The sequence below is a fragment of the Carcharhinus amblyrhynchos genome, chromosome 30 (genome assembly GCF_965287045.1).
Source record: "Carcharhinus amblyrhynchos chromosome 30, sCarAmb.v2.hapA, whole genome shotgun sequence".
Classification (NCBI taxonomy): domain Eukaryota; kingdom Metazoa; phylum Chordata; class Chondrichthyes; order Carcharhiniformes; family Carcharhinidae; genus Carcharhinus; species Carcharhinus amblyrhynchos.
In genome coordinates this window covers 20312752-20338635 of record NC_137353.1, presented here as the reverse complement: position 1 = coordinate 20338635, position 25884 = coordinate 20312752, and the positions used below count along the sequence as shown (strand labels likewise).

Below are 25884 nucleotides of genomic sequence, written 5' to 3'. Positions count from 1 at the left end.
ATCGAGTCAGTAACTCAGGCACTGGGTGCAGTGAATCCGGATTGAGTCAGTAACTCAGGTAATGGGTGCAGTGAATCCGGATTGAGTCAGTAACTCAGACACTGGGTGCAGTGAATCCAGATTGAGTCAGTAACTCAGACACTAGGTCACAGTGAGTCTGGATCGAGTCAGTAACTCAGGCACTGGGTGCAGTGAATCCGGATTGAGTCAGTAATTCAGGCAATGGGTGCAGTGAATCCGGATTGAGTCAGTAACTCGGGCACTGGGTGTAGTGAATCTGGATTGAGTCAGTAACTCAGACACTGGGTGCAGTGACTCCGCATTGAGTCAGTAACTCAGACACTGGGTGCAGTGAATCCGGATTGAGTCAGTAACTCAGACACTGGGTGCAGTGAGTCCGCATTGAGTCAGTAACTCAGACACTGGGTGCAGTGAATCCGGATTGAGTCAGTAACTCAGACACTGGGTGCAGTGAATCCAGATTGAGTCAGTAACTCAGACACTAGGTCACAGTGAGTCTGGATCGAGTCAGTAACTCAGGCAATGGGTGCAGTGAATCCGGATTGAGTCAGTAACTCGGGCACTGGGTGTAGTGAATCCGGATTGAGTCAGTAATTCAGGCACTGGGTGCAGTGAATCCGGATTGAGTCAGTAACTCAGACACTAGGTCACAGTGAGTCTGGATCGAGTCAGTAACTCAGGCAATGGGTGCAGTGAATCCGGATTGAGTCAGTAACTCAGACACTGGGTGCAGTGAATCCAGATTGAGTCAGTAACTCAGACACTAGGTCACAGTGAGTCTGGATCGAGTCAGTAACTCAGGCAATGGGTGCAGTGAATCCGGATTGAGTCAGTAACTCGGGCACTGGGTGTAGTGAATCCGGATTGAGTCAGTAATTCAGGCACTGGGTGCAGTGAATCCGGATTGAGCCAGTAACTCGGATACTGGGTGCAGTGAATCCGGATTGAGTCAGTAATTCAGGCACTGGAGTCTAAAACTGTTTACAATACTCCAAATGTAATCTGATCTGAGCCTTTTCAGCCTCAGAAGTACAGCCATATCCTTGTATTCTGGCTCTCTCGACAATTACAGTTGCCTTCCTAACTGCTGACTGAACCCGTATGTTAACCTTGAGAGAATCTTCATGAATGACTCCCAAGTCCCTTTGTGTTTCTGATTTCCTAAGCATTTTCCCCTTTAGTGAATAGTCTATGCCTCTATTCCTCCTTCCAAAGTGCGTAACCACACACTTTTCCGCATTATATTCCATCTGCCACTTCTTTGCCCACTCTCCTAACCTGTCCAATTCCTTCTGCAGCCCCCTTGCTTCCTCAGTACTACCTGTCCCTCTACATAGCTTTGTATCACCTGCAAACTTAGCAACAGTGCCTTCAGTTCCTTTCCCCAAATCATTAATGTGTACTGTGAAAAGTTGTGGTCCCAGCACTGACCCCTGAGGCACATCACTAGTCACTGGCTGCCATCCTGAAAAAGACCCCTTTATCCCCACTCTCTGCCTTCTGCCAGTCAGCCAATCCTCTGTCCATACCAGGATCTTACCCTTAACACCATGAGCACTTAAACTATTTAACAGTCTCGTATGTGACACCTTGTCAGAGGCTTTATGGAAATCTAAATAAATCACATCCACTGGTTCTCCTTTATCTAACTTCCTTGTTATCCCCTCAAAGAACTCTAATAGATTTGTCAGGCATGACCTCCCTTTGACAAAGCTGTGCTGACTCAGTCCTACTTTATCATGCACTCCCAAATACTCTGCGATCTCATCTTTAATAATGGACTTTAAAATCTTGCCAATGACTGAAGTCAGGCTAACAGGCTGATAATTTCCCTTCTGCTGCCTCCCTCTCTTCTTAAACAGCGGTATTACATGAGCTACTTTCCAGTCCTCTGGGACCCTCCCTGCCTCCAGTGATTCCTGAAAGATCACCACCAATGCCCCCATAATTTCCTCAGCTATCGCTTAAAATCCTGGGATGTAGTCCATCTGGTCCAGGCAATTTATCCACCTCCAGACCTTTCAGCTTCCCCAGAATCACCTTCTTAGCGATGGCCATCACACTCACCTGTACCCCCTGATTCCCCTGGAGCTCTGGCACCCACTGGTATCCTCCACTCTGAAGACTGATGCAAAGTAACTATTCAGTTCCTCTGCCATTGCTTTGTTTCCTATTATTAGTTCTCCAGCCTCATTTTCCAGTGGTCCAGTGGCTATTTTTGCCTGCCTCTTACCTTTTATATATTGAAAAAAACTCTTCCTATCTTCTTTTATATTACTAGCTAGCTCACACTCATATTTCATCTTCCCCACCATTACATTTTTAGTTGTGCTCTGCTCGCTTTTAAAGACTTCCCAATCCTCTGGCTTCCCATTAATCTTTGCCACTTTGTATGCTCTTTCTTTTGCTTTGATGCTGTCCTTAACTTCCTTCGTCAGCCATGGATGCTGCGTCCCCCCCTCAGCCTGTTTCCCACCACCCCCCCCTCAGCCTGTTTCCCACCACCCCCCCCTCAGCCTGTTTCCTGGTTCCCTCCTCCAGATCATCTATATAAATGGTAAATAGCTGAGGCCCCAGCACCGACCCCTGGGGCACTCCACTAGTCACCAACCACCAATCCGAATAGCACCCATTGACCCCCACTCTCTGCCTCCTATTTGACAACCAATCCCCTATCCACGCTAACACCCTACCCCCAACTCCATGCCCCCTAACCTTCTGCAATAACCTCTTGTGAGGCACCTTGTCAAACGCCTTCTGAAAATCAAGAAACACCACATCCACCGCCCTAGACACATCCTCATAGAACTCCAGTAAATTTGTCAGACACGACTCCCCCTTAACGAAACCGTGCTGCGTCTGCTCTATCAAGCAATTCCTCTCAAGATGCCTCGCTATTTCCTCCTTGATGACGGATTCTAACATTTTACCTACAACAGACGTTAAACTAACCGGCCTATAATTCCCTGCCTTTTGCCTGCCACCCTTCTTAAACAACGGCGTAACATTAGCCGTTTTCCAATCTTCCGGCACTTCTCCGGAATCCAGCGAGGTTTGGAAAATAACCACCAAGGCATCCACTATAACCTCCGCCATTTCTTTCAGAACCCTCGGATGCATTCCATCCGGTCCTGGGGACTTGTCCACAATCAGTCCCTCCAGTCTGTTGAGCACCGCCTCTCTAGTAACAATAATGTCATTGAGACCCTCCAGTCCTACCACCTTTCCATCTCTAACACTCGGCAAATTATTCACGTCCTCCTCCGTGAAGACCGAAACAAAAAAGTTATTCAAGACCTCAGCCATTTCCCCATCCCCTACCACTAGCTCCCCTTTCTCATCCTCTAAGGGTCCAACTCTGGCCAGCTCCTCCCTTTTGTCTTTGTAGTTATTCCATTGTAATACTGTTTCATCTGACTCCAGCTTCTTCCCCTCAAACTGCAGGGTAAATTCTATCATATTGTGGTCACTGCCTCAGTAACTCAGACACTGGGTGCAGTGAATCCGGATTGAGTCAGTAACTCAGACACTGGGTGCAGTGAATCCGGATTGAGTCAGTAACTCAGACACTGGGTGCAGTGAATCCGGATTGAGTCAGTAACTCAGACACTGGGTGCAGTGACTCCGGATTGAGTCAGTAACTCAGACACTGGGTGCAGTGAATCCGGATTGAGTCAGTAACTCAGACTCTGGGTGCAGTGAATCCGGATTGAGTCAGTAACTCAGACACTGGGTGCAGTGAATCCGGATTGAGTCAGTAACTCAGACACTGGGTGCAGTGACTCCGGATTGAGTCAGTAACTCAGGCACTGGGTGCAGTGAATCCGGATTGAGTCAGTAACTCAGACACTGGGTGCAGTGAATCCGGATCGAGTCAGTAACTCAGACACTGGGTGCAGTGAATCCGGATCGAGTCAGTAACTCAGACACTGGGTGCAGTGAATCCGGATTGAGTCAGTAACTCAGACACTGGGTGCAGTGAATCTGGGTTGCGTCAGTAACTCAGACACTGGGTGCAGTGAATCCGGATTGAGTCTAACTCAGACACTGAGTGCAGTGAATCTGGGTTGAGTCAGTAACTCGGACACTGGGTGCAGTGAATCCGGATTGAGTCAGTCACTCGGACACTGGGTGCAGTGAATCCGGATCGAGTCAGTCACTCGGACACTGGGTGCAGTGAATCCGGATCGAGTCAGTCACTCGGACACTGGGTGCAGTGAATCCGGATCGAGTCAGTAACTCAGACACTGGGTGCAGTGAATCCGGATTGAGTCAGTAACTCAGGCCCTGGGTGCAGTGAATCTGGGTTGAGTCAGTAACTCAGACACTGGGTGCAGTGAATCCGGATTGAGTCAGTAACTCAGACACTGGGTGCAGTGAATCCGGATCGAGTCAGTAACTCAGACACTGGGTGCAGTGAATCCGGATTGAGTCAGTAACTCAGACACTGGGTGCAGTGACTCCGGATTGAGTCAGTAACTCAGACACTGGGTGCAGTGAATCCGGATTGAGTCAGTAACTCAGGCACTGGGTGCAGTGAATCCGGATCGAGTCAGTAACTCAGGCACTGGGTGCAGTGAATCCGGATCGAGTCAGTAACTCAGGCACTGGGTGCAGTGAATCCGGATTGAGTCAGTAACTCAGACACTGGGTGCAGTGAATCCGGATTGAGTCAGTAACTCAGGCACTGGGTGCAGTGAATCCGGATTGAGCCAGTAACTCGGATACTGGGTGCAGTGAATCCGGATTGAGTCAGTAATTCAGGCACTGGAGTCTAAAACTGTTTACAATACTCCAAATGTAATCTGATCTGAGCCTTTTCAGCCTCAGAAGTACAGCCATATCCTTGTATTCTGGCTCTCTCGACAATTACAGTTGCCTTCCTAACTGCTGACTGAACCCGTATGTTAACCTTGAGAGAATCTTCATGAATGACTCCCAAGTCCCTTTGTGTTTCTGATTTCCTAAGCATTTTCCCCTTTAGTGAATAGTCTATGCCTCTATTCCTCCTTCCAAAGTGCGTAACCACACACTTTTCCGCATTATATTCCATCTGCCACTTCTTTGCCCACTCTCCTAACCTGTCCAATTCCTTCTGCAGCCCCCTTGCTTCCTCAGTACTACCTGTCCCTCTACATAGCTTTGTATCACCTGCAAACTTAGCAACAGTGCCTTCAGTTCCTTTCCCCAAATCATTAATGTGTACTGTGAAAAGTTGTGGTCCCAGCACTGACCCCTGAGGCACATCACTAGTCACTGGCTGCCATCCTGAAAAAGACCCCTTTATCCCCACTCTCTGCCTTCTGCCAGTCAGCCAATCCTCTGTCCATACCAGGATCTTACCCTTAACACCATGAGCACTTAAACTATTTAACAGTCTCGTATGTGACACCTTGTCAGAGGCTTTATGGAAATCTAAATAAATCACATCCACTGGTTCTCCTTTATCTAACTTCCTTGTTATCCCCTCAAAGAACTCTAATAGATTTGTCAGGCATGACCTCCCTTTGACAAAGCTGTGCTGACTCAGTCCTACTTTATCATGCACTCCCAAATACTCTGCGATCTCATCTTTAATAATGGACTTTAAAATCTTGCCAATGACTGAAGTCAGGCTAACAGGCTGATAATTTCCCTTCTGCTGCCTCCCTCTCTTCTTAAACAGCGGTATTACATGAGCTACTTTCCAGTCCTCTGGGACCCTCCCTGCCTCCAGTGATTCCTGAAAGATCACCACCAATGCCCCCATAATTTCCTCAGCTATCGCTTAAAATCCTGGGATGTAGTCCATCCGGTCCAGGCAATTTATCCACCTCCAGACCTTTCAGCTTCCCCAGAATCACCTTCTTAGCGATGGCCATCACACTCACCTGTACCCCCTGATTCTCCTGGAGCTCTGGCACCCACTGGTATCCTCCACTCTGAAGACTGATGCAAAGTAACTATTCAGTTCCTCTGCCATTGCTTTGTTTCCTATTATTAGTTCTCCAGCCTCATTTTCCAGTGGTCCAGTGGCTATTTTTGCCTGCCTCTTACCTTTTATATATTGAAAAAAACTCTTCCTATCTTCTTTTATATTACTAGCTAGCTCACACTCATATTTCATCTTCCCCACCATTACATTTTCAGTTGTGCTCTGCTCGCTTTTAAAGACTTCCCAATCCTCTGGCTTCCCATTAATCTTTGCCACTTTGTATGCTCTTTCTTTTGCTTTGATGCTGTCCTTAACTTCCTTCGTCAGCCATGGATGCTGCGTCCCCCCCTCAGCCTGTTTCTCCACCCCCCCCCCCTCAGCCTGTTTCCCACCACCCCCCCCTCAGCCTGTTTCCTGGTTCCCTCCTCCAGATCATCTATATAAATGGTAAAAAGCTGAGGCCCCAGCACCGACCCCTGGGGCACTCCACTAGTCACCAACCGCCAATCCGAATAGCACCCATTGACCCCCACTCTCTGCCTCCTATTTGACAACCAATCCCCTATCCACGCTAACACCCTACCCCCAACTCCATGCCCCCTAACCTTCTGCAATAACCTCTTGTGAGGTACCTTGTCAAACGCCTTCTGAAAATCAAGAAACACCACATCCACCGCCCTAGACACATCCTCATAGAACTCCAGTAAATTTGTCAGACACGACTCCCCCTTAACGAAACCGTGCTGCGTCTGGTCTATCAAGCAATTCCTCTCAAGATGCCTCGCTATTTCCTCCTTGATGACGGATTCTAACATTTTACCTACAACAGACGTTAAACTAACCGGCCTATAATTCCCTGCCTTTTGCCTGCCACCCTTCTTAAACAACGGCGTAACATTAGCCGTTTTCCAATCTTCCGGCACTTCTCCGGAATCCAGCGAGGTTTGGAAAATAACCACCAAGGCATCCACTATAACCTCCGCCATTTCTTTCAGAACCCTCGGATGCATTCCATCCGGTCCTGGGGACTTGTCCACAATCAGTCCCTCCAGTCTGTTGAGCACCGCCTCTCTAGTAACAATAATGTCATTGAGACCCTCCAGTCCTACCATCTTTCCATCTCTAACACTCGGCAAATTATTCACGTCCTCCTCCGTGAAGACCGAAACAAAAAAGTTATTCAAGACCTCAGCCATTTCCCCATCCCCTACCACTAGCTCCCCTTTCTCATCCTCTAAGGGTCCAACTCTGGCCAGCTCCTCCCTTTTGTCTTTGTAGTTATTCCATTGTAATACTGTTTCATCTGACTCCAGCTTCTTCCCCTCAAACTGCAGGGTAAATTCTATCATATTGTGGTCACTGCCTCAGTAACTCAGACACTGGGTGCAGTGAATCCGGATTGAGTCAGTAACTCAGACACTGGGTGCAGTGAATCCGGATTGAGTCAGTAACTCAGACACTGGGTGCAGTGAATCCGGATTGAGTCAGTAACTCAGACACTGGGTGCAGTGACTCCGGATTGAGTCAGTAACTCAGACACTGGGTGCAGTGAATCCGGATCGAGTCAGTAACTCAGACACTGGGTGCAGTGAATCTGGATTGAGTCAGTAACTCAGACTCTGGGTGCAGTGAATCCGGATTGAGTCAGTAACTCAGACACTGGGTGCAGTGAATCCGGATTGAGTCAGTAACTCAGACACTGGGTGCAGTGACTCCGGATTGAGTCAGTAACTCAGGCACTGGGTGCAGTGAATCTGGATCGAGCCAGTAACTCAGACACTGGGTGCAGTGAATCCGGATCGAGTCAGTAACTCAGACACTGGGTGTAGTGAATCCGGATCGAGTCAGTAACTCAGACACTGGGTGTAGTGAATCCGGATTGAGTCAGTAACTCAGACACTGGGTGCAGTGAATCTGGATCGAGTCAGTAACTCAGACACTGGGTGCAGTGACTCCGGATTGAGTCAGTAACTCGGACACTGGGTGCAGTGACTCCGGATTGAGTCAGTAACTCAGACACTGGGTGCAGTGAATCCGGATCGAGTCAGTAACTCAGACACTGGGTGCAGTGACTCCGGATTGAGTCAGTAACTCGGACACTGGGTGCAGTGAATCCGGATCGAGTCAGTCACTCGGACACTGGGTGCAGTGAATCCGGATTGAGTCAGTAACTCAGACACTGGGTGCAGTGAATCCGGATTGAGTCAGTAACTCAGACTCTGGGTGCAGTGAATCCGGATTGAGTCAGTAACTCAGACACTGGGTGCAGTGAATCCGGATTGAGTCAGTAACTCAGACACTGGGTGCAGTGACTCCGGATTGAGTCAGTAACTCAGACACTGGGTGCAGTGAATCCGGATTGAGTCAGTAACTCAGACACTGGGTGCAGTGAATCCGGATTGAGTCAGTAACTCAGACACTGGGTGCAGTGAATCCGGATTGAGTCAGTAACTCAGACACTGGGTGCAGTGACTCCGGATTGAGTCAGTAACTCAGACACTGGGTGCAGTGAATCCGGATCGAGTCAGTAACTCAGACACTGGGTGCAGTGAATCCAGATTGAGTCAGTAACTCAGACACTGGGTGCAGTGAATCTGGATTGAGTCAGTAACTCAGACACTGGGTGCAGTGAATCCGGATTGAGTCAGTAACTCAGACACTGGGTGCAGTGAATCCGGATCGAGTCAGTAACTCAGACACTGGGTGCAGTGAATCCGGATTGAGTCAGTAACTCAGACACTGGGTGCAGTGAATCCGGATTGAGTCAGTAACTCAGACACTGGGTGCAGTGAATCCGGATTGAGTCAGTAACTCAGACACTGGGTGCAGTGAATCCGGATTGAGTGTAACTCAGACACTGGGTGCAGTGAATCCGGATTGAGTCAGTAACTCAGACACTGGGTGCAGTGAATCTGGATTGAGTCAGTAACTCAGGCACTGGGTGCAGTGAATCCGGATTGAGTCAGTAACTCAGACACTGGGTGCAGTGACTCCGGATTGAGTCAGTAACTCAGACACTGGGTGCAGTGAATCCGGATTGAGTCAGTAACTCAGACACTGGGTGCAGTGAATCCGGATTGAGTCAGTAACTCAGACACTGGGTGCAGTGAATCCGGATTGAGTCAGTAACTCAGACACTGGGTGCAGTGAATCCGGATTGAGTCAGTAACTCAGACACTGGGTGCAGTGACTCCGGATTGAGTCAGTAACTCAGACACTGGGTGCAGTGAATCCGGATTGAGTCTAACTCAGACACTGGGTGCAGTGAATCCGGATTGAGTCAGTCACTCGGACACTGGGTGCAGTGAATCCGGATTGAGTCAGTAACTCAGACACTGGGTGCAGTGAATCCGGATTGAGTCAGTAACTCTGACACTGGGTGCAGTGAATCTGGATTGAGTCAGTAACTCAGACACTGGGTGCAGTGACTCCGGATTGAGTCAGTAACTCAGACACTGGGTGCAGTGAATCCAGATTGAGTCAGTAACTCAGACACTGGGTGCAGTGAATCCGGATTGAGTCAGTAACTCAGGCACTGGGTGCAGTGAATCCGGATTGAGTCAGTAACTCAGACACTGGGTGCAGTGAATCCAGATTGAGTCAGTAACTCAGACACTGGGTGCAGTGAATCCGGATTGAGTCAGTAACTCAGGCACTGGGTGCGGTGAATCCGGATCGAGTCAGTAACTCAGACACTGGGTGCAGTGAATCTGGATCGAGTCAGTAACTCAGACACTGGGTGCAGTGAATCCGGATTGAGTCAGTAACTCAGACACTGGGTGCAGTGACTCCGGATTGAGTCAGTAACTCAGACACTGGGTGCAGTGAATCTGGATTGAGTCAGTAACTCAGACACTGGGTGCAGTGAATCCGGATTGAGTCAGTCACTCGGACACTGGGTGCAGTGAATCCGGATTGAGTCAGTTACTCAGGCACTGGGTGCAGTGAATCCGGATTGAGTCAGTAACTCAGACACTGGGTGCAGTGAATCCGGATTGAGTCAGTAACTCAGGCACTGGGTGCAGTGAATCCGGATTGAGTCAGTAACTCAGGCACTGGGTGCAGTGAATCCGGATTGAGTCAGTAACTCAGACACTGGGTGCAGTGAATCCGGATTGAGTCAGTCACTCGGACACTGGGTGCAGTGAATCCGGATTGAGTCAGTTACTCAGGCACTGGGTGCAGTGAATCCGGATTGAGTCAGTAACTCAGACACTGGGTGCAGTGAATCCGGATTGAGTCAGTAACTCAGACACTGGGTGCAGTGAATCCGGATTGAGTCAGTAACTCAGACACTGGGTGCAGTGAATCCGGATCGAGTCAGTAACTCAGACACTGGGTGCAGTGAATCCGGATTGAGTCAGTAACTCAGACACTGGGTGCAGTGAATCCGGATTGAGTCAGTAACTCAGACACTGGGTGCAGTGACTCCGGATCGAGTCAGTAACTCAGACACTGGGTGTAGTGAATCTGGATTGAGTCAGTAACTCAGACACTGGGTGCAGTGAATCCGGATTAAGTCAGTAACTCAGACACTGGGTGCAGTGAATCCGGATTGAGTCAGTAACTCAGGCCCTGGGTGCAGTGAATCCGGATTGAGTCAGTAACTCAGACACTGGGTGCAGTGAATCCGGATTAAGTCAGTAACTCAGACACTGGGTGCAGTGACTCCGGATCGAGTCAGTAACTCAGACACTGGGTGTAGTGAATCTGGATTGAGTCAGTAACTCAGACACTGGGTGTAGTGAATCTGGATTGAGTCAGTAACTCAGACACTGGGTGCAGTGAATCCGGATTGAGTCAGTAACTCAGACACTGGGTGCAGTGACTCCGGATCGAGTCAGTAACTCAGACACTGGGTGTAGTGAATCTGGATTGAGTCAGTAACTCAAACACTGGGTGCAGTGACTCCGGATTGAGTCAGTAACTCAGACACTGGGTGCAGTGAATCTGGATTGAGTCAGTAACTCAGACACTGGGTGCAGTGAATCCGGATTGAGTCAGTAACTCAGACACTGGGTGCAGTGAATCCGGATTGAGTCAGTAACTCAGACACTGGGTGCAGTGACTCCGGATTGAGTCAGTAACTCAGACACTGGGTGCAGTGAATCCGGATTGAGTCAGTAACTCAGGCACTGGGTGCAGTGAATCCGGATTGAGTCAGTAACTCAGACACTGGGTGCAGTGAATCTGGATTGAGTCAGTAACTCAGACACTGGGTGCAGTGAATCTGGATTGAGTCAGTAACTCAGACACTGGGTGCAGTGAATCCGGATTGAGTCAGTAACTCAGGCACTGGGTGCAGTGAATCCGGATCGAGTCAGTCACTCGGACACTGGGTGCAGTGACTCCGGATTGAGTCAGTAACTCAGACACTGGGTGCAGTGAATCCGGATTGAGTCAGTAACTCAGACACTGGGTGCAGTGAATCCGGATCGAGTCAGTAACTCAGGCACTGGGTGCAGTGAATCCGGATCGAGTCAGTCACTCGGACACTGGGTGCAGTGACTCCGGATTGAGTCAGTAACTCAGACACTGGGTGCAGTGAATCCGGATTGAGTCAGTAACTCAGACACTGGGTGCAGTGAATCCGGATTGAGTCAGTAACTCAGACACTGGGTGCAGTGAATCCGGATCGAGTCAGTCACTCGGACACTGGGTGCAGTGACTCCGGATTGAGTCAGTAACTCAGACACTGGGTGCAGTGAATCCGGATTGAGTCAGTAACTCAGACACTGGGTGCAGTGACTCCGGATTGAGTCAGTAACTCAGACACTGGGTGCAGTGAATCCGGATTGAGTCAGTAACTCAGACACTGGGTGCAGTGACTCCGGATCGAGTCAGTAACTCAGACACTGGGTGCAGTGAATCCGGATTGAGTCAGTAACTCAGACACTGGGTGCAGTGAATCCGGATTGAGTCAGTAACTCAGACACTGGGTGCAGTGAATCCGGATTGAGTCAGTAACTCAGACACTGGGTGCAGTGAATCCAGATCGAGTCAGTAACTCAGACACTGGGTGCAGTGAATCCGGATTGAGTCAGTAACTCAGACACTGGGTGCAGTGAATCTGGATTGAGTCAGTAACTCAGACACTGGGTGCAGTGAATCTGGATTGAGTCAGTAACTCAGACACTGGGTGCAGTGACTCCGGATTGAGTCAGTAACTCAGACACTGGGTGCAGTGAATCCGGATTGAGTCAGTAACTCAGACACTGGGTGCAGTGAATCCGGATTGAGTCAGTAACTCAGACACTGGGTGCAGTGAATCCGGATTGAGTCAGTAACTCAGGCACTGGGTGCAGTGAATCTGGATTGAGTCAGTAACTCAGACACTGGGTGCAGTGAATCTGGATTGAGTCAGTAACTCAGACACTGGGTGCAGTGAATCTGGATTGAGTCAGTAACTCAGACACTGGGTGCAGTGAATCTGGATTGAGTCAGTAACTCAGACACTGGGTGCAGTGACTCCGGATTGAGTCAGTAACTCAGACACTGGGTGCAGTGAATCCGGATTGAGTCAGTAACTCAGACACTGGGTGCAGTGAATCCGGATTGAGTCAGTAACTCAGACACTGGGTGCAGTGAATCCGGATTGAGTCAGTAACTCAGACACTGGGTGCAGTGAATCCGGATTGAGTCAGTAACTCAGACACTGGGTGCAGTGAATCTGGATCGAGTCAGTAACTCAGACACTGGGTGCAGTGAATCTGGATCGAGTCAGTAACTCAGACACTGGGTGCAGTGAATCTGGATTGAGTCAGTAACTCAGACACTGGGTGCAGTGAATCTGGATTGAGTCAGTAACTCAGACACTGGGTGCAGTGAATCTGGATTGAGTCAGTAACTCAGGCACTGGGTGCAGTGAATCTGGATAAGGCCGTGGTACTGTGTGCGAGGGTGGGTTTAGTTGTGTTAAGGAATACACACAGACTCATAGACACTTCTCTCTAAGCTGCTGCTTCATCCCCTTTTCCAGATAACTCCTGGTCCTGGATCCCGAGGTTATGTAATCTGAAGGATTTCAGGAGGCGCTCCCACCGGCAGTACGAGGACTCAGCAGGGAATATGGTGCATATCAAACAGAAACTGTATCACAACGGGCACCCGAGCCCACGACACCTGTAACCTTCGACCGCCAGTAGGCTGGGACTCACAACTGGGAGCCTGTGGAAACTCCGAACCCTTTTCAAACCGGATCAAAAACAAACACTGCTCCAACGACGAGGTGGTGGCTGCCCTGAGGCAGCCGGAGTGACCTGTACGTTCTGTAAATACCCCCTGGGGTTACTGCCCTCAGCGGCTGCTTCTCTGTAATCTTTTCTTATCTGAGTACGTAGACCAAGAGATGCTCGGAGATGAATCGCTGGTAATCTGGTTTTTAACTTCTTTGCGAACCATCCTGTCTTGTTTCTGTTTGTTGACACCCTCTCTTTGCCTGCCTGTACGCGCTGACCTCCCTGCACCATCCCACAATCGGTGCAATTCGATGAACCAGATGGGACTCCTGCCTCGTTCAAAAGGCCACGTTTTCAGGCCCACAGTTTGTGGATGATATACGGGCGGCCTGAATCATTGCACTGACCCAGGCAAGTGTTGGCCCCGGGGTCACCGAAGAGCGGGAGCTTCCGTGTGTCTGGAGCCGGAGTTTATTCCATCCTTTTACCAGTTCAGGCTTTTAAAATGCCACCACCTCCTCCTCCGCCACCCCCCCCCCCCCTCCCCCAAACCCAGATGTCTTTTTCAGTTCTCAGACAGACACCCAGGAATCTTTTTATTTGAAAGCGGGAAGGTTCAGATCTGAAATTGCTGCGGTTTCTAGTAATACGAGAGGACATGCATCACTGAGCAAGAGGATCGAGGCCAAAATCAGGTCACAGAACCACCCCACCCCAATCGATGCAAGTCAGAAATGTGCAGGTTGTTACCCAAGGAAAAGTGTAAAGATTTACGAGTCTACAGTACTCTGTACAGCTCACCATCATTAAAAATATAAATTCCCACGGCTCCTCCTTTATTCAAGTTTAATAACACAACACAAGGAACTGGACATTTTTAATAAATTTGTAATTATTTTGTGTAGTTAAAAGTGAGAGCTATTAAATTGCCTCTTCCCTTCAAACCCATCTCCCTTCCCTCCCCTCCTTCCCTCCCTCCCCTCCTTCCCGCCCTCCCTCCCTCTCTTCCCCTGTGCAGGAATCGTCTCTAATATTAACCCTTTTGAGCTGGCAGGTTGGTACACGCCAGTCCTGCCCCAGTCTCTGCCAGTGCCCAGGAGATTTAAGTGAGGCTGGAATTTGTACCTAACAGTGAGAGCTGGACTCTTGAGGGCAGTAGGTGGAATTGGTTAGTCAGAACGCGAGCAGGCTGTGCTGGAAAGCCACTCCACACAGCCCATATGCAATGTCCCGAAACTAATAACCTTCGATTGCCCACTTCCTCTCTCTCCCCCCTCCACCATAGGAAAGTACGGTGAATGTCCAGAACAAGCTGGTTGCGCGTGTGTCTCCAACTCTCGGGTACCTGTACAATCCTGCCTGCTGTGCGAGAGATCAGGTAAAGAGGGGTACATGAGCTGTTCCAATGCCTGTTAATTGTTAACTCCTTTCTCACTAGTGCTGATTTTGTTATCTTGTGGAACTTGTGTGTGAAATGTGTAAGGATGAGGTGGGCTTGAAGGCACGAAATGCAGAAAAATATGGAACAGGTGAATGTGAAAATGTGTCGGAGAAAAAAAAACAATTAAAAGTAATTTCGATGTTGCTTTGTGTAAGGATTTAGATTTATTTTCTGTGCTGCTGGCCAGTCCTGTGGGATGGATCCCAGGAAATTTGTGAAGTGCTGAAAGAGTCAATGAATGGAGTGGAAATGCCTAATACGGCCAGAATTGGTAACCAGGACCCCATTAGAATCGTAGAATGCCTACAGCGAGAAGAGGCAATTCAGCCCATCGAGCCTATACCGACTCTCTTAGTGGAACAATTCCTGGTCATCAAAGTTGCATTTGTTAAATCTCAGTAACTGGAACTCTAAGGTTATCCATTTGGAACAGGACCTACATGACAATAGCCCAATAAATGGCAGCCATTGTGAATTTAGTAGGGGCAGGTCTTCCCTAAACAAATTCATCCATTCTTTTTTCCAAGGGCTGAGATTATAAATTGGGAGAAGCCCAGTGTGACTTCCCAAATTAAATTGAATTCACAACATTGAATTAGGCCCCTTGGCCCAATCAGCATCTATTGATGCTCTACATGGGTTCAAATTCTCTGTGCTACGTTTCTTCCATTACCCTCTCCTACGAGCAACTATGGATGGACAATATTCTCCTTAATTCATTCGTGGGACTTGGGCGTCGCTGGCTGGCCAGTATTTATTGCCCATCCTTAGTTGCCCAAGGCCAGTTGAGAGTCAACCACATTGCTGTGGCTCTGGAGTCACATGTAGGCCAGACCAGGTAAGGATGGCAGATTTCCTTCCCTGTAGGTGAACCAGATGGGTTTTTCCAACAGTGGTTTCATGGTCAAAAGTAGATTTATAATTCCAGAGATTTTTTTTATTGAGTTCAAATTCCACCATCTGCTGTGGTGGGATTCGAACCCAGGTCCCCAGAACATTAGCTGAGTTTCTGGATTAATAGTGTAGCAATAATACCACTAGGCCATTGCTGCCCCTTGCTGGCCTGACCAGAGATGTCCACAACCCATTAATGATAAGTTTAAAGGTTTAATGCTTAAACTCTTTTATATTTAAAATGATATGTCACCTTGTTTTGTTTGTTCAGTCTGACACAGGAAGAAGTGTAAGAAGTGAACTGGGATTAACGGGGAATACTTATAAGGGAATGAGGTTGCACTCAGGCAGGTACTGAAGGATGTTCTCTGCTGGGATTTCCCCTCCTTCCCAAATCCTTAATTGACATGAATGTCCTAGGATTATTGTCTCGATGTGGATTTGGGAGGCAGTCAAGACTTTACACAGACTTCACACAGTCCAGGTTTACACCCGAGTGACCAGGATCCAAGTTCAGCCTGTCCTCCCTATAAGGCAGCACACCCCAAGGCTATGACAGAATTTACAAAGTGGGAAATCTATGAGACCCAGGTGCTGAGGGTTGATTGGTGCTTTACCATCTGTGAGGGAGTGGTACACCAGATACCTCCAGGGATAATGTCCCATTAGTTATTCAAAACCCTTAAGAAGTCATGTGGAAACTTGTCAGCCTGCACTTGGAAAACGGAGTTGTAGCTGTACTCAGCCTGGAGTACAGTGGCACAGTGGTTAGCATTGCTGCCTCACAGCGCCAGGGACCTGGGTTCTACTCCCAGCTTGTGGCTTACTACACTGCAGGTTATAGAACTGTCTTCAGGACTGGAGACTGACTCAAACCTGAATCATTACTATCACACTAATCGGGGCAGCACAGTGGTTAGTGCTACTGCCTTATAAAATTGGGTTTGGGTCACTGTGTGGAGTCTGCACATTCTCCCCGTGTCTGTGTGGGCTTCCTTCGGGTGCTCCTGTTTCCTCCCACAGTCCGAAAGATGTGCTGATTAGGTGGGTTGGCCATGCTAAATTCTCCCTTAGTGTACCCAAACAGGCACCGAAGTGTGGCAACTTGGGGATTTTCACAGTAACTTCATTGTGGTGTTAATGTAAGCCTAGTTGTGACACTGATAAATAAACTTAACTGAGTATAGATCTGGTTGCTTTGTCAATAGGGGGCCATCTCGATCGTAGGGACAATGCAGAGGACAAGAGAGGGATGAGTTGTAAAGAGTAACTTGTTAAGTTTGGGCTCTTTAAGCTGACAAAAGGCACCTTCTAGAATGTCATTACCTTAGTAATGGAGAAGTAAACACCCTGAGGTACACAGGAAACAGGACAAGGCGACCCCAGGGTCAGGATTCAGACAGGTGATTAAGAAATGGACACAGTTCAGTTCCAAAGTGCTGGAGTGGTGACATGGCAGGACTGTTACTTGGGATCGAGCAAACTGAAGGGTTTTAATGAAGGCCTCCTTGAGAAATTGTCACCTGTCTATTTGATGTGAACTAACTTGCTGTGTCTTCCCAGCATCCTCAAGTCTTGGTGATAATATTTAAAGATGCTTTTTTTTATGAAAGCTGCTAATTAGGACAGATTGCATTGTGTTGAGGTGGGACCAGCAATCACGTTGCTACAGGCAATTTGCTTTGCTAATGATGAGTTTTGCCAGTCCAGTAACGAGTATCCCTGGAGGCTGGTAAAAGTGAAGAGTCAGTCCGTTTGTTCTGAAGTTGGGAGCTCGTTCGATGCACGTGGATGAGATTGTCCAGAGGTTACTCAAATTAAGTTGGTGTGCTGTTGGCTGGATGAAGTGACTGAGTCCGAATGCAAGGAGAATTGTTATGTCTGTCCACATGTGAGCATCATGGTTTGCAATGAGCTTCCTTTTGAGAGACATCTTTAAAATCATCCAAGCATTTCCCTATTGTGTTCAATATCAACCCTTCCATTTGTGTTGTAATGTGACTGGCCCTTTGTGTTGATATAAAGACTATCCCCGTGGATAATGTTGCTGCTGTTTGTGAGCAGTACAACTCCACGTGTATCCAATGTGAGTGTAATAAGGCTCTGCATTTGACATACAGTTTACTCCTGGTGATTCACTCGGTGGCACTGGTTAGCCCTGCAGCCTCTCAGCGCCAGTGACCCGGGTTCGATTCCCGGTTTGGGGCACAGTCTGCACGTTCTCCCCGTTTCTGCCTGGGTTTCCCCCGGGTGCTCCGGTTTCCTCCCACAGTCTGAAAGACGTGCTGGTTAGGTGCAATGGCCATGCTAAATTCTCCCTCAGTGTACCCAAACAGGCACCGGAGTGTGGCGACTAGGGGATTTTCACAATAACTTCATGGCAGTGTTAGTGTAAGTCTACTTGTGACATGAATAAATAAACTTTAAGTTAATATTTTATTCAAATCTGCATTAAGCAATGTAAATTGCAGGAGGGATTTAGTGCTCAGGTTAAATTTGTCAGGTGATTGGCACTAATAGTAATTGGAATCACTTATTCTTCAGCCCAACTTTAGCTGTCTCAGCCCCAGGTTTTGGGACTTTGCAGCTAAACCTCTCTACATCCTAACCCCTTTAAACAGCCACCTCTTTATCCAAGCTTTTAACCACCCCTCCTCATGTTCCCTTCTTGGCTCACCATCCATTTTATGTCTCATCATCTCATCACATCAATGTGTCGGGCCTTATTTCTTTTCTGCATCTATATTCTTCAAGGGTGGCACAGTGGTTAGCATTGCTGCCTCACAGCGCCAGGGACCTGGGTTCAATTCCAGTCTTGGGTCACTGTCTGTGTGGAGTTTTCACGTTCTCCCCATGTCTGCATGGGTTTCCTCTGGGTGTTCAGTTTCCTCTTAAAAATATGTAGGTTAGGTGGATTGGCCATGATAAAATTGCCCCTCAATGTCGCAGGGTGTGTAGGTTCAGGGATGAGTGGAATAGAATTCCTACAATCCCAGGCCCTATCCCCTTAATCCCAGGTATTTATCCTGCTAATCCCCCTGACACTAAGGGGCAATTTAGCACGGCCAATCAACCTCAACCTAACCCGCACATTTTAGGATTGTGGGAGGAAACTGGAGCACCCACAGGAAACCCACACAGACACGGAGAGAATGTGCAAACTCCACACAGCCAGTGAGCCCAGACTGGAATTGAACCCGGATTCCTGGCACTCTGAGGTAGCAGTGCTAACCACTGTGCTGCCCGTGTGGGGTTACAGGGATAAGGCCTGGGTGGAATGCTCAGTCAGAGAGGTGATGCAGATTCAATGGGCTGAGTGGCCTCCCGCACTGTAGAGATTTTAAATGACCTCTTCACTGTGTATCGTCCCCATTTTGGTACAAATCTGTATATGGAAGTATAACACACTGACCTTTCACACGCAATATTACCCTCTCCCTTTGTATACACTACAACCCTTCTTAGTGTCCAATGTGAGGCCTGCTTCCTTGTGTGTCATGTGACCCCCACCCCCTTCATTCATGCTTGCTGGTTTTGGATGCCTTTTGCAAGTGGAAGCGCTTTACTTGCATCTGCCCCCTCAAACCCTTCCATAATCTTCGGAATTCCTGTCAGATCCCTCACTCTGCATTCTCTCTTTCTAGTGTAAAGTGCCACAGCCCTTCTGGATCAGAGTTGGCCCTCAGTTCTGGTATCTGAAGTTCTGTTGGCACTTTATCCTTTTCAGAATCTGAATCATAGAATAGTGTAGGGGCAGGCCATTCAGCCCGTTGAGTCTGCACCAACTCTTTGACAGAGCATTTTACCCAGGCACTCTCTGATCTTGCTCTTCACTAACCCAAACTCCTGAACGTATCCTGATGCAGCGAAATCTCTCAGCGAGGAACCATGTTTCAGTTACTTGTCGTGTTAGCCATGGCTCAGCTGGTAGCTGATGCAGTGGAGGTCAGAGCTGTTCACTGTATATCAGATATCAGATTGCACATGTACACGATGCCAGCCTGCTTCAGCTCATCAGCAACTCCCACAGTGTCTCATTGTTAGGCTGTTTGTCCAACATCCCATACTGGTCGGGGAGAAATGCTAAATATTGGGAAAACTATCCTTTGTGTTCACGCCCCGCCACAAGCTCTGTGGCCTGGACCTTGGCTCCATCTTTCCTCCTGGCCACCTCCAGAGGCCGAGCTTTGCAATGTTCCATTTCACCCTGAGATTAGCTTCCGACTGTGTTCCATCACTAAGACTGCCTCCTTCCATCTCCATTACAATGATCTCTCCAGTCCAAAGATGTGAGGGTTAGGTGGATTGGCCATGCTAAATTGCCCCTTTGTGTCAGGAGGATCAGCAGGGTAAATACATGGGGTTGTGGGGATAGGGCCTGGGTGGGATTGTGGTTGATGCAGACTCGATGGGCCGAACGCTTCCTTCTGCACTGTAGTGATTCTATAATCCCATGGCTTGCTACCAATCTGCTTCCTACTGCTATCCTAACTCACAGCGGGCCCATCACCATCCCCCCCCACCCCCCGACTTCCATTGTCGGGGCCTCAATTCTAAATCTTTTCACATCCTCATTTCGGAATATCTCCATGGCTTTGCCTCTTCCTGTCTCCGTGACCTCCCAACAGTTCTAGGGCCCTCTTGAGATTTCCGTGTTTCCCAGTTCTGCACTTTCGCCCTTACTGCTCATGGCTGTGCCTTCAGAGGTCTAGCCTCTAAACTCTGGGAATTCTCCCCTAAACCTCTCCACCTTTATATACTCCAAACAGTTGCTTAAATCCTAATACTTGAAGCAAGAGTTCAGTCATCTTTCCTAATATGGTTCAGAGTTGAGTTTTGTTGAATCCTGTGAAACACCTTGGGGTATTTTGCCAGGTTAGACTTGCTATATAAATGCAGGTTTTGTTGCTTTTTTAAGAAACGTCATATATACATTTAATGTAACTTCAGGGGCTTTCCAATCCATCCCTCTGGGTACGAATCCCCCTGTTTGGTTTTCTCTTAAATGATTACATTGCTATTTCAGTAGTGTGGGCCCCTGTGTCTATTTGCTCCTCAGTCTAATTTACTCCAAGTAAACTACCCCCTTATTCTTCCTAGCACAAAAAGCCCCCTCACTTCTGTTCAAACATATTTGCCAATAACACATCCTTTCTCAACTCGATAAATTCATAGAATCCCTACAGCGCAAAAGGAGGCCATTCGGACCTCTGAGCCTTCACAGTCAACAATCCCACTCAGGATTATCCCCGTATCCCCACCTATTCACCCTGCTGATCCCCCTGAACTTAAAAGACAACTTAGCATAGCCAATCCACCTAATCTGCACGTTTTTGGGGTACGGGAGGCCACTCCTTTTATTTTGTTGTATTCTTCACCAATATTTGATTAGTAAGTTCGCGGACAACAGAAAGGTTGGTGGATTTGCGGATAGCGATGAGGACTGTCAGAGGATACAGCAGGATATAGGTTGGTTGGAGATTTGGGTGGAGAGATAGCAGATGGAGTTTAATCTGGACAAATGTGGGGTAATGCATTTTGGAAGGTCTAATACAGATAGGATATTTACAGTAAATGGCAGAACCCTGAGGAGTATTGATAGGCAGAGGGATCTGGGTGTACAGGTACACAGGTCACTTAAAGTGATAAAGCAGGTGGAGAAGATAGTCAAGAAGGCATATGGCATGCTTGCCTTCATCGGCCGAGGTACTGAGTTTAAAAATTGACAAGTCATGTTGCAGCTTTATGGAACCTTAGGTTGCACTTGGAATTTAGTGTTCAATTCTTTTGCCACATTACCAGAAGGATATGGAAGTTTTGGAGAGGATACAGAAAAGATTTATCAGGATGTTGCCTGGTACGGAGAGAATTAGCTATGAGGAGAGATTGGAGAAACCTGATTTCTTCTCACTGGAATGACGGAGGTTGAGGGGTGACCTGATAGAAGTCTACAAGATTAAGAGGCATGGACAGAGTGGATAGTCAGAAGCTTTTCCCCAGGGTGGAAGAGTCAGTTACTAAGGGGCACAGGATTAAGGTGCGAGGGACAAGGTTTAAAGGAGATGTGAGGCAAGTCTTTTTACACAAAGGGTGGTGGGTGCCTGGAACTCGTTGCCAAGGGAGATCGTGGGAGCAGATACGGTAGTGACTTTTAAGGGTCATCTGGAAAATACATAAATAGCATGGAAATAGAGGGATAAGGTCCCTGGAAGGGTAGGGGGTTTTAGTTCAGTCGGGCAGCATGGTCGGTGCAGGCTTGGAGGGCCGAAGGGCCTGTTCCTGTGTTGTAATTTTCTTTGTTCTAATTTACTCCAAGCAAACTATGTTGCCCCCTTATTTTTCCTGGCACAAGGAACCCCTTCACATCGAACCATATTCAAATTTATCTGCCAATAACCCAACCCGTCTCAACTTGATAAATTCATAGAATTCCTACAGCTCAGAAGGAGGCCATTCGGCCCTTTGGCCTTCACTGACAACAATCCCACGCAGGCCCTATCCCCACCTATTTACCCTGCTGATCCCCCTGAATTTAAAGAGCAACTCAGCATAGCCAATCCATCTAATCTGCACATATTTGGAGTATGGGAGGCCACTCCGTTTATTTCATTGCATTCTTCGCCAACATTAATTACTTCTCCCCACAACTTGGCATCATCTACAAATGTTGTCATTATCTTCCTGAAATGCTTTGTGTAAATGGTGAATGTCAGCGCTTGCTGTAGAATACCACTTCCCACCTGAGCCTCGGACCATACCTCCCCTATGGTTTGCAGTGTTTTACAGTCAGTTTGTTATCCATTTCTCTACCTGCCCTCTGGTTCCACATGCCCTAAACCCCATTCATGGGTCAATCTTATTAAAGGCCTTTTGGAAATCAGAATACATTACACTACCCTTATAAACAGTTTCTGTTACCCCCTTCAAAGAAATCAGGAAGATTGTCAATTGGTCAAAAGAGCTCTTCCCCTTTCTGAGCAATATGTCACACTCTCTCTTCTTTGTGTATTATGTGACCCCCTTTTCACTTTGTCAATTTGTGACCTCAATGAGCTTTGTGTACAAATCCCTTCCTCTTAGAGGGAATGTGACCCCATTTATATCTGCAATTTCTCCATTTTACTCTTAATGTCACCATCATAGTTTAACATGATTCAGAATCATAGAAACCCCACAGTGCAGAAGGAGGCCATTCAGCCCATCGGGTCTGCACTGACAACAATCCTACCCTGGGGGCAGTATGGTGGCACAGTGGTTAGCACTACTGCCTCACAGCTCCAGGTTCGATTCCTGGCTTGGGCACTGTCTGTATGGAGTTTGCACATTCTCTCTGTATCTGCATGGGTTTCCTCCCACAGTCTGAAATATGTGCTGGTTAGGTGTATTGGCCATGCTAAATTCTTCCTCAGTGTATCCAAACAGGCACTGGAGTGTGGGCATCTAGGGGAATTTCACAGTAACTTCATTGCAGTATTAATGTAAGCCTTACTTATGACACTAATAAATAAACGTTAACTTAAACTGAATGTATTCTGTGATCACTCCCCAGGTTTGCTGCCCTTTGTGGGAGTTTGTTGGTCTGTATCAGGAAGCAAGTGTGCCGTCCTATTTTATATTTACAGTTTGAAAAAAATTCCTTAAAAGGGTCTTGGAGTTTAAACATTTTCTGAGTTTGGTTTGAGATGGAATCAGAACCATGGCTAGTCTGAATATCTTGATGAGGAGTGGCACAGTAGTTGGCACTGCTGCCTCAAAGCTCCATGGACACAGGTTCGCTCCCCGGCTTGGGTCACTGTCTGTATGGAGTTTGCACATTTTCCCCATATGTGTATGAATTTCAAAGAACAATACAGCACAGGAACAGGCCCTTCGGCCCTCCAAGGCTGCACCGATCATGTGTTCCTAACTAGACCATCCGTTTGTATCCCTCTATTCCCAGTCTGTTCATGTGGCTATCTAGATAAGTATTAAATGATCCTAGCGTGTCTGCCTCAACCACCTTGCTTGGTAGTGCATTCCAGGCTCCCACCACCCTCTTTATAAAAAAACATCCCTCGCATATTCAACCTTGCCCCCCCTTACCTTGAACTTGTGACTCCTTGTGTTTGTCATTTCCAACCTGGGAAAAAGCTTCCAATTTTTCACCCTATCTATGCCCTTCATAATTTTATAAACTTCTATTAGGTCGCCCCCTCAACCTTCGTCTTTCCACAGAGAACAACCCTAGTTTACTCAATCTCTCCTCATAGCTAAGACCCTCCATACCAGGCAGCATCCTGGTAAACCTTTTCTGCACTCTCCAAAGTCTCCACATCCTTCTGGTAGTGTGGCGACCAGAACTGGAGACAGTATTCCAAATGTGGCCTAACCAACGTTCTATATAACTGCAATATCATATACCAATTTTTATACTCTATGCTCCATCCAATAAAGGCAAGCATGCCATATGCCCTCTTCACCACCTTTTCCACCTGTGTGGAACCTTTAAGGTTCTGTGGACTTGCACTCCCAGGTCCCTCTGTGTATCTATACTCCTGATGGTTCTGCCATTTATTGTTTAGCTCCCCCTGCATTAGATTTACCAAAATGCATCACTGCACTTTTATCTGGATTAAATTCCATCTGCCATTTCTCTGCCCAATTTTCCAGCCTATCTATATCCTGCTGTAATCTCTGGCAATGTTCATCACTATCTGCAACACCAGAAATCTTTGTGTTGTCCGCAGACTTACTAATCAGACCAGCTACATCGTCTTCCAAATCATTTATCTATATCACAAACAGCAGAGGTCCCAGTACAGAGCCCTGTGGAACACCACTAGTCACAGACCTCCAATCAGAAAAAGACCCCTCCACTGCTACCCTCTGTCTTCTGTGGCCAAGCCAGTTCTGTGGCCATCTAGCTAGTTCACCCTTGATTTAACCTTTTGCACCAGCCTGCCATGAGGGACCTTGTCAAATGCTTTACTAAAATCCACATAGACAACATCCACGGTCCTTCCCTCATCAATCATTTTTGTCACCTCTTCAAAAAACTCGACCAAATTTGTGAGGTGTGGCCTCCCTCGATCAAAACCATGTTGTCTATCGCTAATGAGACTATTCTGTTCCAAATGCATATCTCTAAGAACCTTCTCCAACAATTTCCCTACCATGGACGTCAAGCTCACTGGTCTATAATTACCTGAGTTTAGCTCTGTTTCCTCCCACAGTCCAAAGATGTGCAGGTTAGGTAGATTGGCTGTACTAAATCGCCCCTCAGTGTTAGGGGACCAGCAGGGTAAGTATGTGTAGTTAAGGGGCTAGGGCCTGAGTGGGATTGTTGTTGGTGAAGACTTGATGGGCCAAATGGCCTCCTTCTTCACTGTCGGGATTCTATGAGTAGTTATTAATCTTGCGGCTGCTTGTTCGTGGTACTTTACAGTTTCAGATGATAACAGGGGTGGTCGCCCCTGATGGGAAAGGCAGTTTGTGTAATAAGAGGAAGGAGCCAGATAGAGAGAGTCCAAATTGTAACATGGAATTGTTGATTTGATGGGCTGGACTTTTCCGTGTGAGATGGGCACACTCCTGTTGTTTTATAATAACATTCCTATTACATATTTTCTTTAGATAAATCTCTGGGACGCTGAATCTGCGGAGGTGTTTATTGACACAGCCAGGGGGTGAACTGAGGTGTGTGGAACACGAGGCGCAGGGACATGAGGTTTAATTGGAGCTCAGCTCCTGGGTTCCTCCCTGGGGAACTGTCACTCTTCATTTTTCTCAAGACTTTGGAACTCTTTGTCTTCAGAGAATAAGAACGCAGGGTTCATAACCTGCCTGTCAGCTGTTGGGAAATGCCTCAATGGAAATGGTAATCGATGGATTTTTAACTCCTATTTATGGCAGTGGGACTTTGCAGAGTTTAAGAATTTGTTCACTGTATCTTGAGTCACTGAGGTTTGTGGAGTGCACTCTGCTGAGGGAATTGGATTGATTTCTGCGGGTTGACTGGGCTATTTGGGTTTTTATCTGAGGAGCAGGCTGTGAAATTATTTGCTTGTTGATTTCCCATATTTGCGAACCTTTTCGATGATTGCAGGTGCCAGATGTGGGTGCGAGGATGGCGGTGAGTAAGTGCTTTGCATTGCATTAAAGTGCAAATTCTTTCCTTGCGAACTCAGGGCAGTGGATCGATGATTATTAATCATTTGTTTTATTGATGGTCTACAGATGGTTGGCCTATAAATGTTGCAAGATCTCCCCACATATTGGTGTTCTTTCAACTCTCAAGAAATTGGCTGCTGAGTTCTTCTTTGCTGGTACTTTCCACCTTGTGTTCTTCGGGGGAATTGTGCTGTTTGTAATACTGTGACGTAATTTGATTTCTGAGTACATCTTATAGAAATATAGAAACCCTGCTGTGCAGAAAGCAGCCATTTGGCCCATCGAGT

At 47.5% G+C, this 25884-nt stretch overlaps 1 protein-coding gene across 1 annotated transcript in view; it reads left to right on the top strand.

Moving 5' to 3' along the window:
- Positions 1-14697, top strand: part of tmem240b (transmembrane protein 240b) — an 18727-nt gene extending 4030 nt beyond the window's left edge. Inside the window, exon 4 of the mRNA XM_080215043.1 lies at positions 12915-14697. Coding sequence (XP_080071169.1) covers positions 12915-13063 — 149 coding nt within the window. The 3' untranslated portion in view covers positions 13064-14697. The remainder of the gene's footprint in view (positions 1-12914) is intronic.
- Positions 14698-25884: the final 11187 nt, after the last annotated feature.